The sequence below is a fragment of the Sylvia atricapilla genome, chromosome 1 (assembly GCF_009819655.1).
Source record: "Sylvia atricapilla isolate bSylAtr1 chromosome 1, bSylAtr1.pri, whole genome shotgun sequence".
NCBI classification, from domain to species: Eukaryota; Metazoa; Chordata; class Aves; order Passeriformes; family Sylviidae; genus Sylvia; species Sylvia atricapilla.
In genome coordinates, this window is record NC_089140.1 from 80392274 (window position 1) to 80414902 (window position 22629).

The 22629-nt window shown below is 37.5% G+C and overlaps 1 protein-coding gene across 3 annotated transcripts in view; it reads left to right on the forward strand.

Moving 5' to 3' along the window:
• CTNND2 (catenin delta 2) overlaps positions 1-22629 on the forward strand; it is a 633671-nt gene that overhangs the window by 503379 nt on the left and 107663 nt on the right. For all 3 annotated transcript variants that reach the window (XM_066326477.1, XM_066326491.1, XM_066326484.1), the window contains one exon: positions 6283-6466. In XM_066326477.1, coding sequence (XP_066182574.1) covers positions 6283-6466 — 184 coding nt within the window. The remainder of the gene's footprint in view (positions 1-6282; positions 6467-22629) is intronic.

Genomic DNA, 22629 nt, shown 5'->3' on the forward strand with positions numbered 1-22629 from the left:
CATTCATTCTGTGGTCAAATTACTGTTTTCACTATGCTTAGTAATTTTATTCTTTTTTATTCATTATTTTTGGGTTCAAAGGCAAACATCCATTTTTCCCTCCCAAATAATGGTATTTACAGTACTGTTTTTTTCTTATGTAACAATTTGGCTAGTGTTTCCTTCTTTTTTCTCTTTTAGCAACTATACAGTGAGCCTTTCATTTTGCACATAGATGCAATTTTATAGATAGAATTAACTGTCTAACTGGTTCTTTTTAGAAAGGAGTTTTGTATTTAGAGTTGTAAGTTGATGTCCAGCTTTAATTATAAAGTTTTTATTCTCTGTACTAAGGTCTGTTATCAAACATATGTTTTGATTTTGGGTGCTAGAAAAAATTATTCAGTATAATACAGGTGTAAGCACTGAAAAATCTTGCCATTCATATATATCCATCCTTGTTAGATTCCCAAGTTTTCTAATTAAGTACTTAATTTGGAATGGCATTGTCATTAGTCATGCATTAGGATAAAACTTTTTTTGAAAGCAGTTGATTTATTTTTTTCTGGGTTTCTGTCACTTAGAATGAATTGGTTTTTGCTTGGCTTCAGTGTTTTTACAGGACTCATTTAATTTCATCAGCTAGGAAAGGAAGTTAAGCAGGAGCCACTGATCTTTCCACAGTAACCTTGCTCAACTCTTCCAGTATTTCCTCTACTGTTTAACATGAAGGCTAATAACTCTCTTAACATTCTTGGCTGAGACTTCTTCACTTCCACAGTTAAGTGTTAATTTGCAGTGGACTGCAGAAAAAGAGGAACAACCTTAGGTCAAAATTCAGTCCCATGAGAGAAACACAGACTCTTTTGTTAATGCAGTAGCATTTGGGTGGAACTTGGTCTTAGTCAATACTAAAATTGGCCCCTCCTTTTTGTTTTAATAAAATCCAAGTTGTAATTTTGGAATGAAAAGAGCAGCAATTGAGAAAGAAAGGGCTAGTTTTTCAGAGGAAATATTAATATTTTTTTATACTACATTTTGTCTTGTATGTTTATGTAGTCAAGATCAGCAGTATTTTTTGTAATTAAACCAAAAAAAACACACCATAATAATCTTTCTCCTCTGGAAGCTTTTCCCTGGTAAGGCTATGAGTGGGTGCAAAAGGAAAAATACATTATAGCAACTTTGCTTAGCGTTCCTTAAGGACCTGCCTGCTTATGGCTTTTACTGAAACTCAATGTTTTCAGTGGGGACTTTTCCTACTTCAGCCTATAGAGAAATATCAAACCACCTCTCTGCATGTCAGTGAATTACAGCAAGGTATGCATAGGTATTCATTCACAAACAAGATAAATATTTCAAGAAAATTGGTGAAAGTTTCTTGTCTGTTACGCCAATTTTAGACTTACTTTCACAGTGTGCTTTTAAGGAGATTCCTTCTGAGCTGTGTGTTGTTCAGGTGCCAGAACTTTTCAAATCAGCCAGTTTTTATTTCCTACAGAAAATCTGTTACCCAGCCAGTTTCTCACCTTGACGGTTGAGCTGGTTGTGAAGTCTTATTGCACTTTGTATTAAGAAATGTTGTGGTTGATATCCAGCATCTCTGCAGCAGAACTGCTGTAATCCATTGGGAGCCACATCTGCTGCCAGGGAGCACATCCAGCTCTGCAGAGCAGCCTTGCAATTACAGCGGGGGCTCCGAGCAGCAGCCAGCAAATGACTTTTCCAACACTTGGGAGCTTGGGTAGGAGGAGATGCTTTTCCTAAGGACTCCAGCAAAAGATCCCTTGTGCTTGGCTCCTGTGCCAAGGTATTTAGCGCTCAGATTTCAATCTTAATTGTCATGTTCATGAGGGAAACTCCCGGTAGTATTTCTGTGCCGTCAGCATATAAACAAAAATGCCTGCCAGTGCTTTGGTCTCTCTTTGTGGGATGCAGTCTCTCAGCACTACCACATGGTTTTCTGCATTACTCCATGACCAAACTATTAAATTATGATGGAAAAGGAAAAGCTGGATGCATTGGAATACTTTTGGATTTTTATTTTTACAGAGAATATTAAATAAGCAAAATCTTAATATAATTGAAAGGTGACTTAAACATCCCGTATTGAGAAGAATCAAAGTCTTGTTTCACCAGATAGTATTTGTTTACTTACAGTTTTTTAAACGTATAATTTATTTGGGAAAGTGCATCTTTTGCACCACAAAAAACCATAGTGGCAGTGTGGCAGGGGCAATGCTTTTTGGAAAAGATGACTTTTCCAGTTTCTTGATTTCCATTTATATTTGTAATCTTAGTTGTTCTAAGAAGTTTGTTTATATACATGTATATATTAGTCATAATTTGAGGGCACATTAAATCATGAACTAAATAGTTGGTTAGACTTCCCTGGTTGTGCTGATGTTCTCTTGCTATGATGGTAATTTTTGCTTAGATGTATGTTATACCTATTTTCTTAATTTTGAGTGGAGTAAAGATAACATGTGGCTTATTTGGTCTTGAGTTATATCTGACCATAGATATACCTATACGGAGATATACATATACCAGTTTTAACTAAAATGCCAGCACAAAAATGCATTGCAGTGTCTAATGAGCATGAGTTTGGGCTCCAGCCTGATTCAGAGATTATGGGGTTTTCACTCTGACTGCTCCACTTAATTGAGCAACCCATTCACCATAGCAGTTGAATGTCCTCTGATAAACTGCTCCAGAAGATGCAACTTGATGAAGTAAAGTCTTCAGAATGAGCATTCCTATAGTCTCCGCTAAGAATCCTTCATCTCATGTTTGCTAGACTAATACTCAGACCCAAAATTCATCTTCTAACTGGAATCAACTGAATATTTTCAATATCAGTTTCTCCTCAGTTTTAAGCTTAAAATCGGATTGCAAGATACTTTTTCACTGTATTTCCATTTATTGTATGTAAGGGTAAAAAACCTCAACCAGCAGAAAGACTTGTTCAGTCTGGTGTAGCTGTTTTTATCTTTCTACAAGCCTTCCAATACAACCAAAAGTGATCTGAAAATGGGGACACAAAGTGCTTAATCTGAATGCCTCACAGCTTTAAATCAGGAAGGAGATAAAGTGTGAATAAAGGTGATTAAGAGATGTTCAACACTGATTAGTATCTTTATTTCATACCTCTCACAAGAGTCTGTCTGCAGATGGTAAACACTTGAGTTGAACTGTTGTGTTGTTGAGTGGATCCCACTTTTGTCATTGGCCACGGGTGAGTCCAGTCCTTTACCGTCCTGTGGGCAGCTGATAACAATGCAAATTCTCGAGGGGTCACTCAAGGCACCTCTGAGGCTATTGCAGACTTGCTTCTCATGCTCAGAAACCCAGCTCAGGCAGAGCTTTCAGAGTAAGGTGTCACATGGCCTCAGTAACCAGATTCTTACAGTAGCCCTCAAGGACATGTCATGAACACACACTTGGAAAATACGTTCAGAATCATGTGGTAAAAATCATGTGGCTCTGTAATGGAAGGTGTATCAGGTAAAGGATTTACTTTATTGTCATTCTCCCTTGCAAAGTCAAGGCAATGGATCATCTTCTCAGACCCCACATAAATCTAGCTCCAGGTCATCCTCAGCAAAAACAGTGAGAAGTCAGTGCCTTTTCATAATTGCAAAATCTTAATTAAGAAGGTTACAGAGAGGAGTGTAGAATGCCAACCTCAGCATGTAGCAGACTGCGCTGCTTGTGAGAATAAATTTTAATGTGTCAGTAAAAAAAAATTTGGTTCATGTGGTAGGTGGTATTCAGTCTCACAATTAGATATAAAACTCATTGTTCTAGGGTGGAAGAAGATTATCTCACTCTTTAAAACTGTGAGGAGCAAAAACTTGTACGAAAGGATCAGGCTTACTGGGCAGTGCTTCTGCCTTGACTTAAAATCGTTTTAGGAGAAGGTGTAACAGCCATTTTAGCCTGGTGATCCCATCATCCTCTTACTCTGAAGGTTTAATTTTCCAGTTACAGAAATCAGAGGGAAAGAGGGTTTAAGGAATATTTCTAGGCTCAACTATTGCTGAATACCACGATGTTTATATGAGTTTGCTTTCAATAAGAAAGAACCTGAAGTGAATAGAAAATAGTTTCAACATGCATGTTTTTAAGCATTTTGCTAGACAGGGCTCTTACATTTGTTTCTTTTGTATTCTTTTCTGGTTTTCCAGTTTTTGACCACTTCTTGAAGCCCAAAGTATTGTTTTGTTGCCATCAAAACACTCTCTTCTGCTTCACTTTTAAAATAGGACTTCTTCACAAAGTTACAGCACATTGTCTTGAGTAAAAACTAAATTGATCCTTAAAGGGGGAAAGATTTGCATTCTGATTCTCTGCTTTTAAACCATGCACATCATTTACACCTGTCTAGATAAATGTAAAAAAAAAAAAAGGCTACTGCATTGTTGTTTTTACTGACAAAACCCAGCAAAATGCTAGTGATTTCAAGAATAGTAGATGTAACATTAAAGCTTGCCAAGAACAAGAATACATAGAAAAGTAAGTATAAGTATCCTTATGAAGGACTTTATTCCTTTAAATACGTTATTCCTTTTCATAAAGACATTCAAAACAGAATTCAAACAAAGAATCTTTTCCCTTTAAAGCAATTCTTAAATGAAACAATGAACATTATTAAAATGAATATTTTTCTTCTTTTTTTTTTGTCTGTAACTAAAGTTGGTCTACCTCATGCGGATTATGTTAATGGGCTTTTTTACTAGTATACTGATCAAAATTTTATATTTAACTGTAACTGCTTTTGCAGACAGTTAAATATAAAATAATTTAAACATGAAATTGTATAACAGAAACAGTCTCCGCATAGAGGTAATTAATTTTGAAGGGAAACCCAAAAATGTAAGTGGATTCCTGTTAATTACTCTGTTCTGTCAAAGCACAGAATGCTAAGGAAAGCCTTGAGCAAGTAGTGTTCTTGCTGCATATGTTTATAAATGTCTGAGTCTGTGTTCCTAAGGCCTTCCTTCCACATTTTCCTTCCACAACACTCACTTGGATTTTTTGTAGTGTTTATATTTGTAACCTATATACAACGATGATGATGGGAATAATTTCTCTGGTTTGGTTGAAAAGTTTGATAGATGTAAAATCAAAACTCAGTTTTGGCACTCAATGTCAGATGTGGGGCCAGGCTACTGTCCTTTGGGAAGGAGAGTAAGGAGGAGTGGGATTGGATTCTACAGGAGAGGATACATGTTGGCAAGGAGAGGGGCATGATGAGACAGGCTTCCTCTTCCAGCTGCTCCTGGGAGGGTGCTGAGCTAAAATAAAGACGACTGGTTCTTCAGGGCAGCAAACTGTCCTCCAGCTTCCCCCAGCAGTAAGGGCTGCACAGCAGCATCGGGCTTTTGGCACAGCACAAAAGTCACACGTGCTTTTCCAGCAAATAGACAAATAAGTAGATGTGGGAATGGAAAGCAGGGTGTCTTTTGCTCCTAAGAATTTCTTGCCTGCTTTCTGTGTGGCACAAATGCAGTGACCTTGGTCTTTGAAGATGAGCTTAGAAAACTTTGGCCCTTGATTTTTTTTTTTTTTTTTCCTTTGGCCCAATGCAAATTGCAATGGAAGGGATTGTGGTTTTTTTAAACTCCAGTAAAGCTCCTTGTTAGCTGCACCATTAAGCTTGCTGTTTCCATCAAAAAAATTACAGTATTCTGTAACTCTGTATAGTTAAATATTTACAAAACATAGTATTACTTACTGAAGTCTGGTAAAGTACTACTGGATCAGGTTGTGGAGGAAGTCTTTGTGCTTGTAGTACCAACAAGCCTTGACAGTAACTTCCATTACAGTGAAGATCACAGGGCTGAGGTTTTGTTCCCTCCATATGTATCTATCAACAGCAGAAGTTTCAGTGTAAATCAGAACCTGTTTTCTGCTACTGGTTTTTATTAATTTTACTTAGAAGGAAGATATCTGAAGACCAAGCCTTAAAAAATTCCTTCTAATACTCCTTTGTTCCATGTGTGCTCCACAGCCTGCATAGGCCTAGATCATAACCAGCTGCTGAGTTTTTAGGCAGAGCTCTGAGAAATTTCCAGTGCTGCTGTGACTACATGTTTCATATTTAAAGGTGTAGTCCCATTGCAAAAGTTTGCAGATGTCATTCAGCCCCATCTACAATGTAGTCTGTTTTATTTTAGACAGAAACAGCTAAATTAAGCACATCAATATGCTGTGAAATATATTGGTTTAGATTGGTTAAAAAAAAAATCAAACTTGTTTTGAAAAAGTGTTGATTATTACTCGTTTTACTTTTTGTAGGAGTTCTCTGGAATCTATCCTCCTGTGATGCACTGAAGATGCCAATCATCCAGGATGCCCTTGCAGTGTTGACCAATGCAGTGATCATCCCTCACTCCGGATGGGAAAATTCTCCACTCCAGGATGATCATAAAATACAACTCCATTCATCACAGGTGCTGCGCAATGCCACTGGGTGCCTAAGGTGGGTACTTCAGAACCTTTGCTTTACCTTACTCATCATGCTTTTGTTTGAATTGCTGTTTCTCTTTCTTAGTCATCTATAAACTAAATAACTGGTTTGTCTGTCAGCAAAGATGATGACTTTCAGTGATGTAAACTTAAAGTTGGCAATTAGAAGACAAGCTTCAGGTCATTTAAAAAACAGTCATTAGAAGGGCTGTTGGGAATTTTCTGGGTTTTTTTCTTAGCTGCTTTCATCCGAGCTTGTGTATTACATACATTTTCTCCCTTGTAGATGTCCTGTTTCCCCAAGTGCTTAAATAAAGTCAATATGTTCTCACTATTACGTCCAATTTAATCAGAAAAGAAAAAAAGAAGATGTTCAGAAGAAGTAACATGTCTTAAAAGTTACAGATGCCTTTGCTGGAGTTGGGATAAATTTATAAAGTAGATTTTTCTATGCTGTGAAAAGATGAGAATTTCAATAAGAGACCAACCAAATTAACATTTTTCAATCAAAAGACTTAAATAGATACTTACCAAGTATGGTAACTGGTTATGTTTGTGTTTCTATGCCAGACTTGTATATGTGATGCCAAGGTGCATTTTTATAAATAAGTGCAATTTGATCTGTCCATTCCTAAAACTCACTATAGGTGTGAGAATGAAAGTAGAATAAGTAAGAAGAGTTCCAGTTCTGACAAAATCTTACTAAATTATTAAGGCATAGCAATTTCTGAGTTCCAATGCATATTTTCGTAAAATGTTTTAGGATAATAGGCAGGTTCCTTTAAGTGTAGATTTCTTTTTCTCCAGGTGTGTTGGAGAAGATAATCTGTAATCTATCCCAGAGACATGAAAATAGATCAGTTAATATTTTTACATGCATCACAGAAAATAACATAGTGAATTATATATTTCAGTAAGGCAATCTATGTTGTATGCTGCATCCAAAGCAGATATACATTAAAGAGCTAAATAAAAAAGGAAATTGATAGGAGTCAAAGAGCAGCATTTTTTATGTATCTGTAGCAAGCACCTTTTTGTCTTTGTGCTCTTTCATCAAATGAAATGTCTCCCTTTCCAAAGTTATATTTGAAAAGTTTAAGGGAAAAAGCAATAAATAATATTGACAGTTTATATGCAATCAGAAGAGAACCAAAGATAGAAGCTAATAACTTCCATGTTGCAAATTTGGAATTAATTCCAGTATTGCAGTATTGGACTTGAACACAGGTGTGATTACCTTGGGGTATGTGACTGAAGTCAGGTATTTGTACCTGAGTTGTTTGACTTTTTTAAAAAAGAGTTTATGGGATAATTGTGTTGTATTGCATTCAAATCACTACCAAAAAAAAGTTGCCATAATTGCTAGGAGGCGATGGAAGGTGTTACATGAAGACCTTTACTACATTAACAGTCTCACATTTCCATTACTTATTGTGCCTCAGTGAAAGAGCTGCCTCTGAAAGAAATGTCTGTTACAAATTTGGGGCTTTGTTGTCCCCTCTCTGAATGAACACATCCAGTGTTGATCTCCCCTCACCATAAGCTCCATCTTCCTGTTAATTTTTCTCAACTGCTTCTCAGGGACCAGTGCTCATCCCTGATCCTGCAGACTTCAGTTTTTCCTGCCTCTTAGTTGTCAGATTCATTGCACACTGGTCTTGAAATCTTTCTTCTTTCTTTTTTTTCTTTTTTTTTTCTTGTGAGTGTATGTGCACGCCCATTTGCAAACTGATGTGAGCTTACTGTAGCCTGCACTCTGGGTCAGCCTGAGGACTGGGGCCACGAGAGAAGGGTACGTTGCCTGATCTGACACTCACTGCTTTGCAGCAAGGCTTACTACCGAGCGCTTGATGGGATGCTGTCATAGCAGAATGGCTTCTGGTCAGCTCGTGCAAAATAAGCTCATATCTGCCTGCAAAAGACTGTGCATATTATAACTCTTGAATCCTCCTCAGGTAGCTGTAGCAGCAGCTCAAACTGCTGTCCTGAGCAGGTTGGTCATCGTTCTAAACCCAGGCCCTTCAATCACAGTACAGCCTTTTAATATCTTTCTGATATCAAACCCTCACTATTTCCCAAATACATCTTTCTATCCTCTCTAATGGCATCAGATTTTTTTTTGGCCTCCACCCATCTTCTTCAGATAGTTTCATCCCACTCAGTCTGTGTGGATGCTCCTTGGCAGAGCAAGAACATTTGGAGAAGGTTGAAACTTACTTCTACTTCATACCAGCAGTAACTTTTCTTGATTACTTTTCCCCAGTAACTTTTGAAAATACCTCTCTCTTTGCAAATTTCAAATTTGAAATAGTGCACGAAAAAAAAGTGCAAGCTCACCCATGAGATGGTAACTGGTTTCTTGTGTTGAATTAATGTCATATAATGGGACTGTAGGCTGGAGGAAACAGCAAGTGCTGGAATGAAAAGATTAGAAAATTCTGTGAAGATGATTGGAGTCCTGCATGCTCTGTTCAGGTGAAATACCCACCGCCCTCAATAAACTGAACAGCTTTCATACTTTCTACTTGGGTCTAGTTGCAAACCCTGTATTTCCATTTCAAGATCTCACTGGACAAGGGAGGTAAATCAAGATGATGTGTTGTGGTTGCTGGCTAAGGTTGTGCTGTGCTTACCTGCTAAATGGAAAGTCCATTGTCATCTTCCATGGGAGAATTTCTTCTAAGACTCTGGTTTGGTCGTCCTCTGCTCTTTTCTTTTTCTGCTTTTGCTAGAGCTCCTTTTGAGGGGGCGCAGTTTAAATTCACTGGTATCAATATCAGTCACAATGCTCAGGATCAGAGGAAGCGTAGTGGTGTTCAGGATACTTAACAAATTCTGAATATCTAATGTTGGCAGATTTTAGAGACATCAGGTTGTATTACATAAGTTTAATGTTAACAAATATGCCAGGAGAATTTGAGTTCAGGGTTGTTTTTCAGTCTTCTGTGACTTTGGTTGTCTGGTGTATTCACTGCTGAAAACTTTAAATAGTATTTGAGAGGTGATGTAATATAATCCATCCGATATACAATGCTAATAAGTAGTTCACAATGGCCATTATACAGGAATAGGCAGACCTTGTTTTGTGTTTTTATGACAACAGTATATGAATAATTACTTTTTCTGCTGATCTTCGCTTTTCTCAGTTTCTTGATGAAAATTTCGTATAATTTTTCAATTAAAAAGTTGGTTATTACCTAAAATTTTCAGTACTCGTGTCTGCTTACTCATTATCTTTCTTAACTACATTCTTGAGTCTATAACTCCAGTCACCCAGTAGTGCAGCTGAAATCACATAAAAAGCAGCAGCAATATCAGACCTTCTTCTCCTGTTATTTTCTCTTTTCCTTAAAGATGTTATTTACAAACTGCACTTTGCATACTTTTCTAATTTGAAAGAAGAAGGTAGTTTTAATACAATATTGTGCAAATTAATTTTACGTAACTGGAACACTTTGAAATTGTTTACGTAATTCAAGCATCTAAATATAGCATTATGGCTATCACTTACAATTTTAATCTAAATATTCATCTTTCATAAATTGCCAGACCTCAGTGTGACATGTTGGAGTAATCACCCAATTTAGTTGCCTCCCCACTGAGATACTAGTACCTTACCTCATTAAGCACTGGTAAAGTTAGACTTCATTTTTTTCCTTTTGTATTTTAGCTTCTTTTAGCTTCTTCTTTTACTTGTGTTAGGAAAATACTAGCACAAGTATCTTTGACTTATAGTTTCTGATTCACTTAAACTTACTAGGGGTAGTCAGGTGAAAACTAAATTTGTAATCTTAGTTGTTTGTGGGAGGGGGTTTGCAATCCCCAGTCTGAAATGTAAAAATCAACAGAAGAGACACTGGATAATGTTGTCCTAACTTCTTCAAGCTTACTTATTACAAAACTATAAATCCCTTTCCAGAGAACTGTATGAAAAAAATTGCAGACAAAAAACTTTTCAAGAATTTTTGCCTCGTGTACAATCTGAAACCTTGTTTTTCTATTAATTTAAAATTAATTTAAGTTAATAGAATATCATCTAGGGACTTTAAAGTATTTTAAGACTTTACTGCTTTAAAATTCTAGTGTGAGTTTAAACAGAAAATTATAAAATGCTTTTTATTTCTTCCATGTTGTGTTTAATCTTTAATCGTACACTGAAAGTACAGGAGCAATTGTGAAAATCAAAGACCTGTTAAAATACTCATCTTCACCCCATTAGTTGATTTGAAATTGTATGAGAGTATCATTCAAGTAGTAATTTGTTTAGAAAGCCCTATATCTTTCCAATTTTCACACTTCATACTTGCTTACTTGCAAAACCTTTAACAAAATACCTTTAATTATTTTTCGATTGAATAAATACTTAACAAGCTCTCAAAAGTAGAAGAGCAAAGGGGAAAAGTGCTTTTAAAACATGACTTGAATGACTGACCCAGTAGTATTTTCTGGATAGATCAACTTTTGGAAGGAACAAATTGCCTTGTTAAAACAATTTGTGTTAGCTGTGAAACCTGAATATCAAATGTTTTCCACCGGTTTGCAGGTGGGAGATGTATTTCACAGACATTTACATCTAATGCATTTGCCTCACTGTCTTATTTCTCCTCCAGTTCTCTTCTAAACATCCAAAATCTATTGACTCCTGTTCTTAGGAATTTTTGTACTCTTGTTTTCAATAGAACATTCTGCTGCATACTGACAAAATAAGATATGGGAACAGCATCAAATAAATGACACAGACTGTATTATTCGTTATCTGTTTAGTTTCTAGAGAAACACCTATGTAGACACATTTGTGAAACATGTTTGAGACTGAAGTGATACATGTATGTGTGTGCATATGTGTAGATGTGTTTATGTTGTATACAGATATATATATTCAGATATTAAAAGGATGATTATGGAAGCCATAATACCTTTCTGTCTTTACTGACTGGTGCAAACTCTGAGTATTTGCTGTTGAGTATAAGTGGAGATGGCTTCTTACAGTGGGACCAGGACTGTTACTGCTGATTTTGTGATTCTCCTCCTCTTAACAGAGCAGTCATATTTTGTCCATGACTGTTGATATAGTGGTGGATGTAGAGATTTTGGACTTAGCAACCCACCTCAGTACTTTCCATGTTTTCTAGAACCCAGGAGCTCCTCTCAGGCTCTGACCGTGCAGTTTTGTCCCTCAGAAAGCCCACGTTTTCTGTCAGAAAGGAATCTGTCAGAATGCAAAGTTAGGACCAAAAGTCAAATGAATTGTGTATTTCCACAGACAACCTACTCAATGGAGGGACTGTTACTACAAGCAGTTCACTCAAGCCAAAACGGGAAAAAGCACAGGAAATAAATAAGAGTCAGTCTGCAAGAAAATGTGTATTTCACCTTTTCAGGAATCTAGGTTTCAGTCTAGAAGAGTCACAAAGCAATTGAGAGGCCTCAACAATTCTATCCCAGTTAAGCCTAAAGTTTTGAAGGTGAATTTCTGCAAGATACCAAAGAGATTGTTCCTTCCTGAATGCTGCAATTGTTCAGAAATGTAGCTGAAATAAAAGTTTAATGTTAGAACTCAGGGGGAAAGAGAGATTTTGGTAGGAATAGATCAGTGTCCTCTGATTACTGCTGTAATATTTTTATTCAGAAGATACTCAAGGGAAAAGTACCAACAGAATTAAATGTGTAGTTGTGTCAGATATTTAAGCACCCCACTTTTTCTTCACAGTGTAGTTATTCCTAATTTGCATATTCATGAACTAATTTATAAGGTTTATACAAGGTCATACTGTATTAATTATAGCAGTGGCATTCAAATAGCACTCTGAAGTGTAGTGCTCTTAATGCTTCTTCAGCATTCCTGTTAAAAGCATTATTTCAACATGTCAAATTGATAGCTCTGGAAGTTTATTCTGGGCTCAAGCTGATGAAAATCTTAAACAGAAATTTTGACTTTAAACTGATGTTGTGGAATGCCCTTTGTATTCTTTTTTGGTCTGAAAAATAATACAGCATAATTCCAGCCACTTTTTACTTTCCTGTACTTAAAAACATAAAAGCTTTGGTGGCATACCTCCTTCCTGCATCATTTTATCTGATAAAAGAGATGCTGGGCTGTTCTGCCTTCAAATGTAGAACAAACTCCCAGTGTATTGATTTTGCGTAGAGTTAGGCAAAAAGCAATCTGTCAACATACATCTACAGAATACTATGTAAGTGGTTCCTGGGCAAACAATGCAACTCACTCATGGGTCAGGGGGGGCTCATTTTTGGATACAAATTAGAAATACTGGACCTGTGTGTTGAAAGTTTGCTAACTGAGGACCTAGCTGAAATTTAGTTCCTATTCATCAGTTGATGTATTTTATTCTCTTTAACATGAATGTATGTGTATTTTTTTCAGAAAAAAATGTCCACAATTTAACTGTTGCATCGTACAATTAAAAGTATTTATTTATTGCAGTGGCAGGATAATGTTCTTCCTGTATTTAAGTAATTTACTCTTTTCTGGAAATTACAGACCTGCAAATAAAAAGAATGTATATGCCTTTTGCATCTTACTATATTCTTAGGCTCAGCAACAGTGACAAAATTATAAAGTGTTGCTTCTAAGGCTGAATGGCTTATGAAGTACCCCAGCCTTGAATGTGGGGGATGCTGAATATCTCAAGTATATTTTGAACGACTGACTATTTTTCCAGCTCTTGATGATTTCAGTTCCTTTCAGGTTGAATGCCTACTGTTAACTAGTGCCTAATATGAAAATTAAAAGTCCACTCTTATTTTCATAGTCAGGTACTGTTAATTTATATTTCCTTTTCCCAGAGTTTTAAGTCTTGTGGATGTGAATGTTTTGAAGAAAGCAATTTGTTTGTTTTGTGGAATGGCTTCAACTTGGTTGTTTGGGTTTTTTGTCATTTCAGAGCAGTTTTTATTTATGCAGTAGCAAGTGTTAGCTTGGCAGATGCTGTAACAAAGTATGATCTGTGTCTTATCTCAGATCTGCTGGCTTGATTTTAGCTGACTCTTAAACACAGCTGTTACAATAACAGGTCTCCTCACTGGCCAGCTGCAGAGCTGAGTATCACAGTGCCACTGGCGTTTTCTTTTGGGGAAGAGCCCCCTAAGCCTGTGTGGTACCACATGTGTTTTAGAGCACATCCATGCAGTCACTGTGTGGGAAGATAAAGAAACAGAGCCAATTCTTTCTTGGCTGTCTGGGCGCATTGAGAAGAATAACCACGAGTGTCAGTGGGAATCAAGGTATACCTCTGTTGTGGCTTTGCTGACTATCTGAAATCCTGAATAGTCCTTTTTGAATGGGCACTTTGGAAAACTCATATAGTCTGCCTCCACAGAGAACAGAAAATATTATTTGTCGGACCATGAGAGAAAAGCTGATTGTGACAATTCTGTGGCATCAGTCACGGTCACGGTGATTGATGATAGAGAATGATGTTTTATTTACCCAAGAAAGATGAGAAACGCAGTCATTCAGAGTTTCTATGCCCACTCAATTTCACCAGAGATAATAAAATAATCCTCAATAAGTTTGGGTTCTTTGGTGCTCATTGCGTGATTTCTGTATTGACTAGATTTTTCTCTTTTTAAAACTATTTGCATTACTAGGCAATATGAAAAAGGAACATGTGATGAAAACACATGGCTTTCCATAGTGAAGGAAAGGCAGGGTGTACTTCTGCAACTTTCCCTCTCTGTCTCATGATAAATGGCTTCAAATCTAAGAAGCTTTGCCTAGGAATGGGAGGATCATTGGATCTCTGCTCAGTCTGAGGATTTGCAGTAGAGAGATGTATTTGAAGTATCCTGAGCTTGCTTCAGCCTTCTGGATAAGCCAGTCAACATCACAGAGCAAACATTTTATCACCTCCTTTCAGAATGTTGTAGGCATGTGAACTGTTGGACTTCAGGCATAGGAGTAATTAATGCCAGCAGCTCAAATTGAGCCAGTGCTCAAATCTTTTCCTGAGAGGAGGCTTTGATGGCATTCCACAGGTCTGCAAGTTGGTGAGCTACTGAGAGCTGGTGAGGAGCACTCTCCAGCAGTGAGTGCAGCACTGAAGCCCCGAGAGCTGCAGTCCCTACTAATCACATTCACAAACTTTGCACCTTTTATCTGTTTGGGAAATATTTTCCCAAGAACTCTCCTGATGAAGTAAATAAATAAATAAAAACACAGCTGCTGAGGGGTGTGATAAAACAGGCTGCAGCCTGCTTCATTTGCAGTCCACCCAGAATGTCTGAGCTGAACACTGAAAAGCAGAATATCATTTCCAAATATATTTTGTGAAACTTTGCCTAGTTATTGTTGAGAGTGCATTCATGTTATCATCACTGTAAATCTCCATAGAGGAGTTTCAGCACTTTGGAAGATTTTTCGTTGAGCTCTTTTGATGAAGAGAGGGCAGTCTAGTAAGAACATGTTGAGAAATGGAAACCACTACTTGCAATAAAATGCATTCCGCCCATTTCTGAGAGTTTTAGTAAAGTGGAGAGTTAATGTGACGGTAAATTGAAGCTTCTGTAAAGACTGAAGTAAAAAGCAAGTGATGCTTTTCACTAATTCAGTCCAGTTTAATGTTATCCAATTTGAATATTTCTGTGGTCATAATACAAACTAACACTCACACAATTGAAGCGACACGATTTAAAGCTTGGGCAAGGTGGTGCTGATTTCCAGCTACAGCTTACTGATACACACACAGCCTTGCAAACACTGCCTTAGAAAGGCAACAGCAGCACAAAAGGAGAGGATTTTTATGTGATCTGCCAGCAAAGACTGTGCTTAATTTCTGTCTAATACAGAAAAGAGGGTGGCAGACTGCCTTCTTCAAAAATCAGTTAGATATACTGGGGAGTTTGTATTTCAGATGTTTATTTCCTACTGTCTTCCCTAAATTAGCTTTATATACAGTATTTTCAAGGTCTTTATTACTAGTGGGAAAGTTGTCTTGGGAAAGAAAGAATACATTCAGTAAAAAAATTTAAGAATCCAGTATTTTAAATGCATAAGCATGTACTATGAAAACATTTAACATCTGCCTGCTAGCTGTCCTTTTACAAGAACGTATCGTGACAAGAGAGAATGGTTTCAAACTGAAAGAGAGTAGGTTTAGATTAGATGTTAGAAGGAAATTCCTTACTATGAGGGTGGTGAGGCACTGGAACTGGTTGTCCAGGAAAGATGTGTATGCCCCATCCCTGGAAGTGTTCAAGGCCAGGCTGTATTTTTTTGCTTTGTGAAATTTGGTCTAGTGGAAGGTGCCCCTGCTCATCACAGGGAAGCTGCAGCCAGATGGTCTTTAAAGCCCTTTCCAACCCAGACCATTTTATGATTTTATAATAGTATTTTTGACTAGAATTGCACACTCCATGCAGGTAATTTGTGACAAAGTACTTTTGAAGTATTTGTCCTAGTGTAGCTTTTTTACATTCACAGTTCATTTGTTTTTCGTCAGGTAGTCATTTATTACAGTTAGTTGGTTACAGCTTCAGCGTTTTCTCTTGAAGGACAGTAGTATTGTGAAACACTTCCTCTTCTCTCCCTGCTGTCATTCATCGATCTTTATATTGGATTTACTGTGTGCAAAAGAACAATATTTGCAAAGTGTTCCAAAAAAGATTGTCACAAGAGGGTACATTATAACTATTGTGCCTATACAAATGTGAGTTTAGGGTGTTTTTTTTTAATCTCCTAATGAAGTAAAAATGCCCACTAGAAGGGATAATAAAAATATTTATTTGCACAAAAAATATTTAATTCCCTGTGTTTGATTTATGTAATTGATTTGTGTGGAAGAAGGTTTTTAGTTGACTGCTCAAATAGATTGACTTTGGTTGATTTTGATACCTGCTACGTATGATTGCCAGACTTCATGTTAAGGAGTGTCTTCTAATCAATGCAACTGTGAGAAAATGCAAGATATTGTTTGCACTTTTAGTAGTTACTTAGGGGTTAGAGTCATCTGCCTGTGCTTGGGGTCTGATTGCAGAGGTGGACACTTGCTGTCAATGAGGAGAGATCTACAGCAGCCTGGCCTTGGGCACAGCTTGTCCCCTCAGAGATGTTTAAGTTTCATAAGAAATAAGATCAGTCCTGTTTTTAGTTAACCAACACAGTGGGAGATTGTCCTTTTTATAGTCCATGTGATAAAGGGAGCAGAGCAGAGAGTAATGGCTGTGTTTGCATCCACCGACAGCATGACCAGGAACAAACATTTGTGAGTTTGTATGAATATCTTCTGTGCACAGGAGAAGGATCAGCAGGGACAAATAGAAGAATCAACTGAGACCAGTTCAAGGAGCAGGGTTCAGCTTTATCAGTTTAACATCAAGGAGAGTGATGTAACTAGGGTGGTATCTTCTGTGCTGGATATGGATCTGTTTTGGAAGCAGTGTAGTCCTCCTTAGCCCACTCTTAGGTGGAATCGTGTCCACCCTTACCCAGGTGGATGAGGTGACTGAGGTTGCAGAGGTGACTGAGGACACCTGGTCTGCACACAAGGCATAGGATCCACCAGCAAAATCAGCAGGAGTGTGGCTGCCCCTGGAATCACCAGCACTGAAATAGGGAAGAGAGAAACTCACACGAATGATACCATTTTTCTGAACTGAAATTTTATACCGTTTACAGAAATGACATGGGAGGTTTTCATTGTTTTTACAAGAACAATGTGTTTACTTTTTTGTTTCCTTTACGTTTTAGAGAATTGGTAGTTTTGTTTTTGCCTTCACCTAGGTTATAGGAAAGTCAGCTGAAAGAGAGTCCTTGGGCACTGAATTACTCAAAGATTGCCATTGTTTTTTTTATTAGTAGTATTTTGTGTGTGCTTTAATCAAAAAAACTGGAATACCTAAAGTTAAATAGGCAGCATTTTCATCTTGAAAGATTTCAGGGAAAAAATTGTCTTCCTTTGATTATAAAAGCAATTTATGACTTGTTTTAGGTATCTTATTTAACTAGACACCTGAATGAGGTACTGGTTTTTTGGAGGCATACTAATGCTGTATGTATGTCACACTTGTGTATACAAAGATGATCTGTAAATAATCCATTTGTTTTACCATTTTTTCCCCTGAATATGTAGGTACTTTAGGCACTTCACTACTATTATTATCTGTAATGAAAATGCGTATTTACTTGCTAATAAAATAGGAAGATGTGTGTGCATGTCTAGGGGGGCTTGTTTGCATTTATATCTTTTTCTTTTTTTTTGGTACTCTTTGGTCGGAATAATGGAGTCAGTAGAATTTCTTTTAAGGCAGTGGGAAGTGATTGCATTAGGACAAATATTTTATTCTAGAATTGTGGCTCCACATATAATGAAACACATGGAAAGCATTAACTGATTAATTATCCCTCATAATTCTCCGACATATCCCTGTCTAGATTATAAAGCTTGCAGTATCGCTTCTGCAGGGGTTACATTTTGCCTGACCTTATGGCAGACATACAGTGTAATTACTAAATAGGGGCTAATTTATGTAAACAAATGTTAGTTTTTCATAGCATGAGCCCTATCATTATGTTTTATTGCTAGTGGATGTGTTATGTAGTCAGCTATTCTTCAACGGTTTGGGTAGACCATTATAGTAAATTATCTTTATGCTATAAACTAAAAAGATTAGAGTTTAAAAGTCAAAGTAGCATAATCTGTAGATACTGTTTATATTTCCTTGCCTACAAATACGTGAGAGCATCAACTGATCATACTTTAGCAAAGTATATATTTTACTTTGTGTGAGGGTACTTCAGGTATTTTCCAGTTAGTACAGCTTGTGAGCTTCTAATGCAGACTACAGCTTGTATCAGATGTAATAGATAAAAATAAGAAAGCAGGAACTGGATTTTATTTAATACTGTGGTAACTCTGATGTACTGACCTTCATCTATCAAAAACTTCTGAGGTAGCTGCCATACAAAAAAAGTAATTGATTTCCATTGTTCTTTTTAATGTAAATTAACCTAATAGCTCCAATTCTTTAATCAAGGGCAGGAATGTGTTATGAAGATAACAGTGAAATTACCCACCAGTTTTCTTCTTGGTTTCAAATTGTTCTAATAAAAGCATTTCATTCTTTCTTTCCTTACTTCTTATTCTTAGATAAGGAAAGAAAGGAGATTGATCATGTTTACAGTGACATCTGAATACCTGGAGTTTTCAGTGGCGCAGACATGCAGCAGTACTGGTAATGGGACTCTTGGCAGGCATCTAAGCTTATTCATGCCTTTCCTGTTTAATCATTTCACATTTACTCCTCTCTGCTGGAGGTCTGTCCTTGTGTTGTTCATTTTTTCAGGTTCATGTATTTACTAAGAAACAAATTATTAATCTGTTTTATCAATAATAAATATTTGTTCATGTTTAAAATCTGCAGTGAGAAACAGAGTGGTTTCCAGCAGATACCATTTGGGAGTTTGCTCTGCTTTTTTCATAGTTAGTGTGAAATGAAGTTAGTGGCCTCAGCACAACTCCTGCTATTGACTCACTTGAAGCAGTAGTGCTGTTGCAGTCCTTGATATGGAGGCAGGAAATAGGAATGATGTTGGCAGAGGAGGTGGAAGGTAACTTGCAGTACAAGGGATGTGTGTGCCCCTGCAGCAGTCAGCACATTCAGCCAGCAGTACAGACTATTTCATTTGGCATCAGCCTCCTGTGGGCCTGGACTGTACATTTAGGTTGTTATTCTCGACTCTAGTGACATACTTTCAATTTTGGGCCCTTACTTTGGGCCCACTTTCAAGTTAAGTTTGGTTGTTAACCATACCTGCCTAAGTATTTGATCAATCCTCCTGACCACAGCATCAAGGCATCCATGGCAGTCACACGCTCAGTGGATTTTGAATCCTTTGTGAATCCATTCCAGAGGAGAAAGGTGCGCATGAATTAAAAAGCAAACAAAACCAAAACCAACCAAAAAAGATCCCCAAAACCAACCAAACCACCAAACAAAAAGCAATCAGCTTGCTGGGAACTTGAGAGCAAATCACACTGCTGTAAAGGAAGACTGGAAATTATGGCAGAACCACTCACTTGGTAAACAGAAAGTCTCCTGGTGCGCAAGAAGAAACCAGAGTAGAAACCAGAACAACAAAGGAATATGAAAAGCTGCATTTGGAGATAAAATGAGGAGGATCAAAGACCGGCAGGAGGTAACTTGTGATTTAAAGGGTCACAGCAGGGAATTTTACAGACATACGTATCCTAAAAGGAGAAGGAAGTTGAGAAGAATGTAAGTCCATTAATGCATGGGGAAGACAAACTAGTGATGGATGAAAGGGACTGAAGAACTCAACACCTGTTATGCCGTAGTTTTATCAGGCAAATCCTGCTCCTGGACTCCTGTACATTTCAGTGTGTTTTAAGAAGAGCAAAGAGAAGCAGCCATGGGCATCAACAGGATAAGGGCTATTTAGAGATAGATAGATAGATATAGATATAGATTTATGAATTTGGATCCATGACATGGGATGGAATTTACCTAAGGGTACTGCAAAAAAAAGCTGATTGGTACAGTTGTGAGGCATTTATCACACTGATGTTTTACAGAGGTGACTGAGAACTAGAGAAAGGCTAAAATTAATCTGGCTTTGAGGAGAACAAAAAAAGTCTGAGGTACACCTTTATCTCAAACCTCAGAAAAAAACATGGACTGTGACTTTCTGGAATCCATTTCAAAGCATATGATGGGGGAACAGTCAGCATGGATTTACCACTGGCAGATAATGTTTAGTGAGTGTGATTGCCTTTTGTGATAAAGTGTTTGTCCATGTGGATGAAGGGAGAGCGCTGATGGTATATACTGTTCCTTTATTGTTTTATTAGTACAACCTGTAAGTCCTGACTAAGCTGCACACGTTTGAAAAAGAACTGGGGTTTATAGAGGACACCAGTCAAAATATGAGCCAAAAATGTGTTCCCATCCTGTATTTGGCAGACTGGGATACATCTGTGACCAGCAGGAAGATTATCTCCTTTTCTTGGTACTGCTATGTACACCTGGGCAACACTGTTTCCAGCTTTAAGAACTCTCAGAACCTGGAGAGGGTGCAGGGAAGAGGTCACAAGTTTCAGTTTGGGAAATTCAGATTGGACATTACACTTCACCAGGCAGGCAGTGCAACAGTGGAACAGAGAAATGGTGGAATGTCCATCCTTTGATCACTTCAAGGCTCTCCAACAAAACCACTGACCTTCTCTGGTCTTGACAATCCTTCCATAGGCAGCAGGCTGGACTCTGATGACTTCCCGATGGTTCTTCTAACCAACAATTCTGAGATTACGTGAGTGACTCTGGAGTTTCAAGTCAGGCCTCTGGAAAACTGGGAGTACAGGAAGTACAAGCTCTTAGACAAAATCTGGAACAGAGGAAAATTCCCTTACCTCCTTTCTCATGTCAGGGCCATTATTCCTCTTCCCTTGCATTGGTCATGGAACACTTGCTGACAGGTGAGCATACTGATGGAAAACAATCCCAACAAGCCCTTCTAAGCAAAACTGTCAGTCACGTCAAATTAATCCATTGTGTGTGGTGGATTCCTACACACACAGTGAGTCCTACAGGGGTGAAAAGTGACAGCGTAGACAACATATCACAACCATTCTGTAAAAGGGGGTTAAATTACATATGCAGAGGCCAACTTTTTTTAGGTATTATGTGAGTTTTCAGTGCTTGACTTCCTAACTATACTGTTCTGTAAAGCATGTTACAACAATGAGCTGATTGGCAGTTGCATGTATGATTACTTTCAGATGTCAGCCAAAGAGCTCAAGAAAGATTTGTATTTGAATTTTTTTTCAATTGTGGTCATGTAGGCTAATAAGGTGTTAATTTGTGTTCTCTTAATAAACAAGTAAATAAGTGGTATTTTGATGGTACTTTAATTAATATGTCTAGTTACAATACTGGATTTGTAATTAGATGTTTATTTAAATAGACAATTTCAGAATTGCAGTTGTAAGCTGCTTTGCATATTCTTTACATCAAGATGAAATTGCAGTCAGAGAAATGGTATTGATCATTACATGCAGTGTGTCTTGCCATTTGTAAATCTCTAAATTCAGTTAAGGTCCCTTGAAATTGCAATCAAACTGTAAAATTCTATGCAAAATATTAATACTACAATTTTTGAAGAACTGGACATAGAGGAAATCCAGCAGATTTTTTTTTTTTGTTTATCAGTTTACCTAACTGATAAAACTTTGGGATGTTTAGGTCTTATTTTTCAATCTCATTGATACTTCCATATTTTTCTGGAGTTCTCTGAACTTCTATACTGAAATATTTCCAGAACTCTCTGCTGTTTGTTCAGAGTGACTTCACCATTGGTCTAAATAAATAAAGACGGTTGCACTTAATCTTTAAAGTACTTTAAGAGTTTACTGCTGTTCTTTTGGGTGTTACAGTAGTCGTCAACTTCTCTGGCATTGCTATTTTTTTTTGCTTGTCATGTTTTGTTCAGTTAACAGTGCAGATTTGTAGATCAAATTTGCAGCCTAGCAGACTGCCTGAATCTTCTGAGGCAGTTTATAGTGCCAGTTTTCAAGTGGACTTTGGGTTATAAATGTGTAAATTGAAGACCTAAATGGTATAACTTTTATTTGGGGAAAGAGGGCAGGAGGCATATTGATAGTCATTACGTGATTCCTGTAAGAGGCTATAACAGATAGCAAAGACAGGTGTATGAGGTTTTGCTGCCTGAATTAGAGATGTTTAACAGCTCAGTTTAATTAGGCATATTTTGAGAAAAGATTTCATGGCGTGGATTGAATTTCAGGCATTCACCTACATGCATGTGCGTGCTTTGGCTGCAGCCATCACAGCAATACCACTGCCCAGCAGACATAGTATTTGGAGAAGCCCAGCACATCCCCGACAGTGTGGGAAAACACTGAAGCTTGTATTTTCCCATCTGCCGGGGTGCTGCTTTCAATGGAGATTCTCAGGAGAACAGACGACATGGATGACAGTGGTGGTGTGTGGCCTAATATTGTGATGCTGAAGGCAACATTTTAGGTAAAATGGTGAGGCAAGAGTGAGGGTATGTTTGGTGAGGAACGGGCAGAGTAAGTAGATTAAATTGAAGCTGGGTATGGATTATTACTTGCCTGTTGTAAGCAAGAGTTTTGTCTTGGGGACATGTCTACACTGTGGCATAGCAGAAAGCAAAGA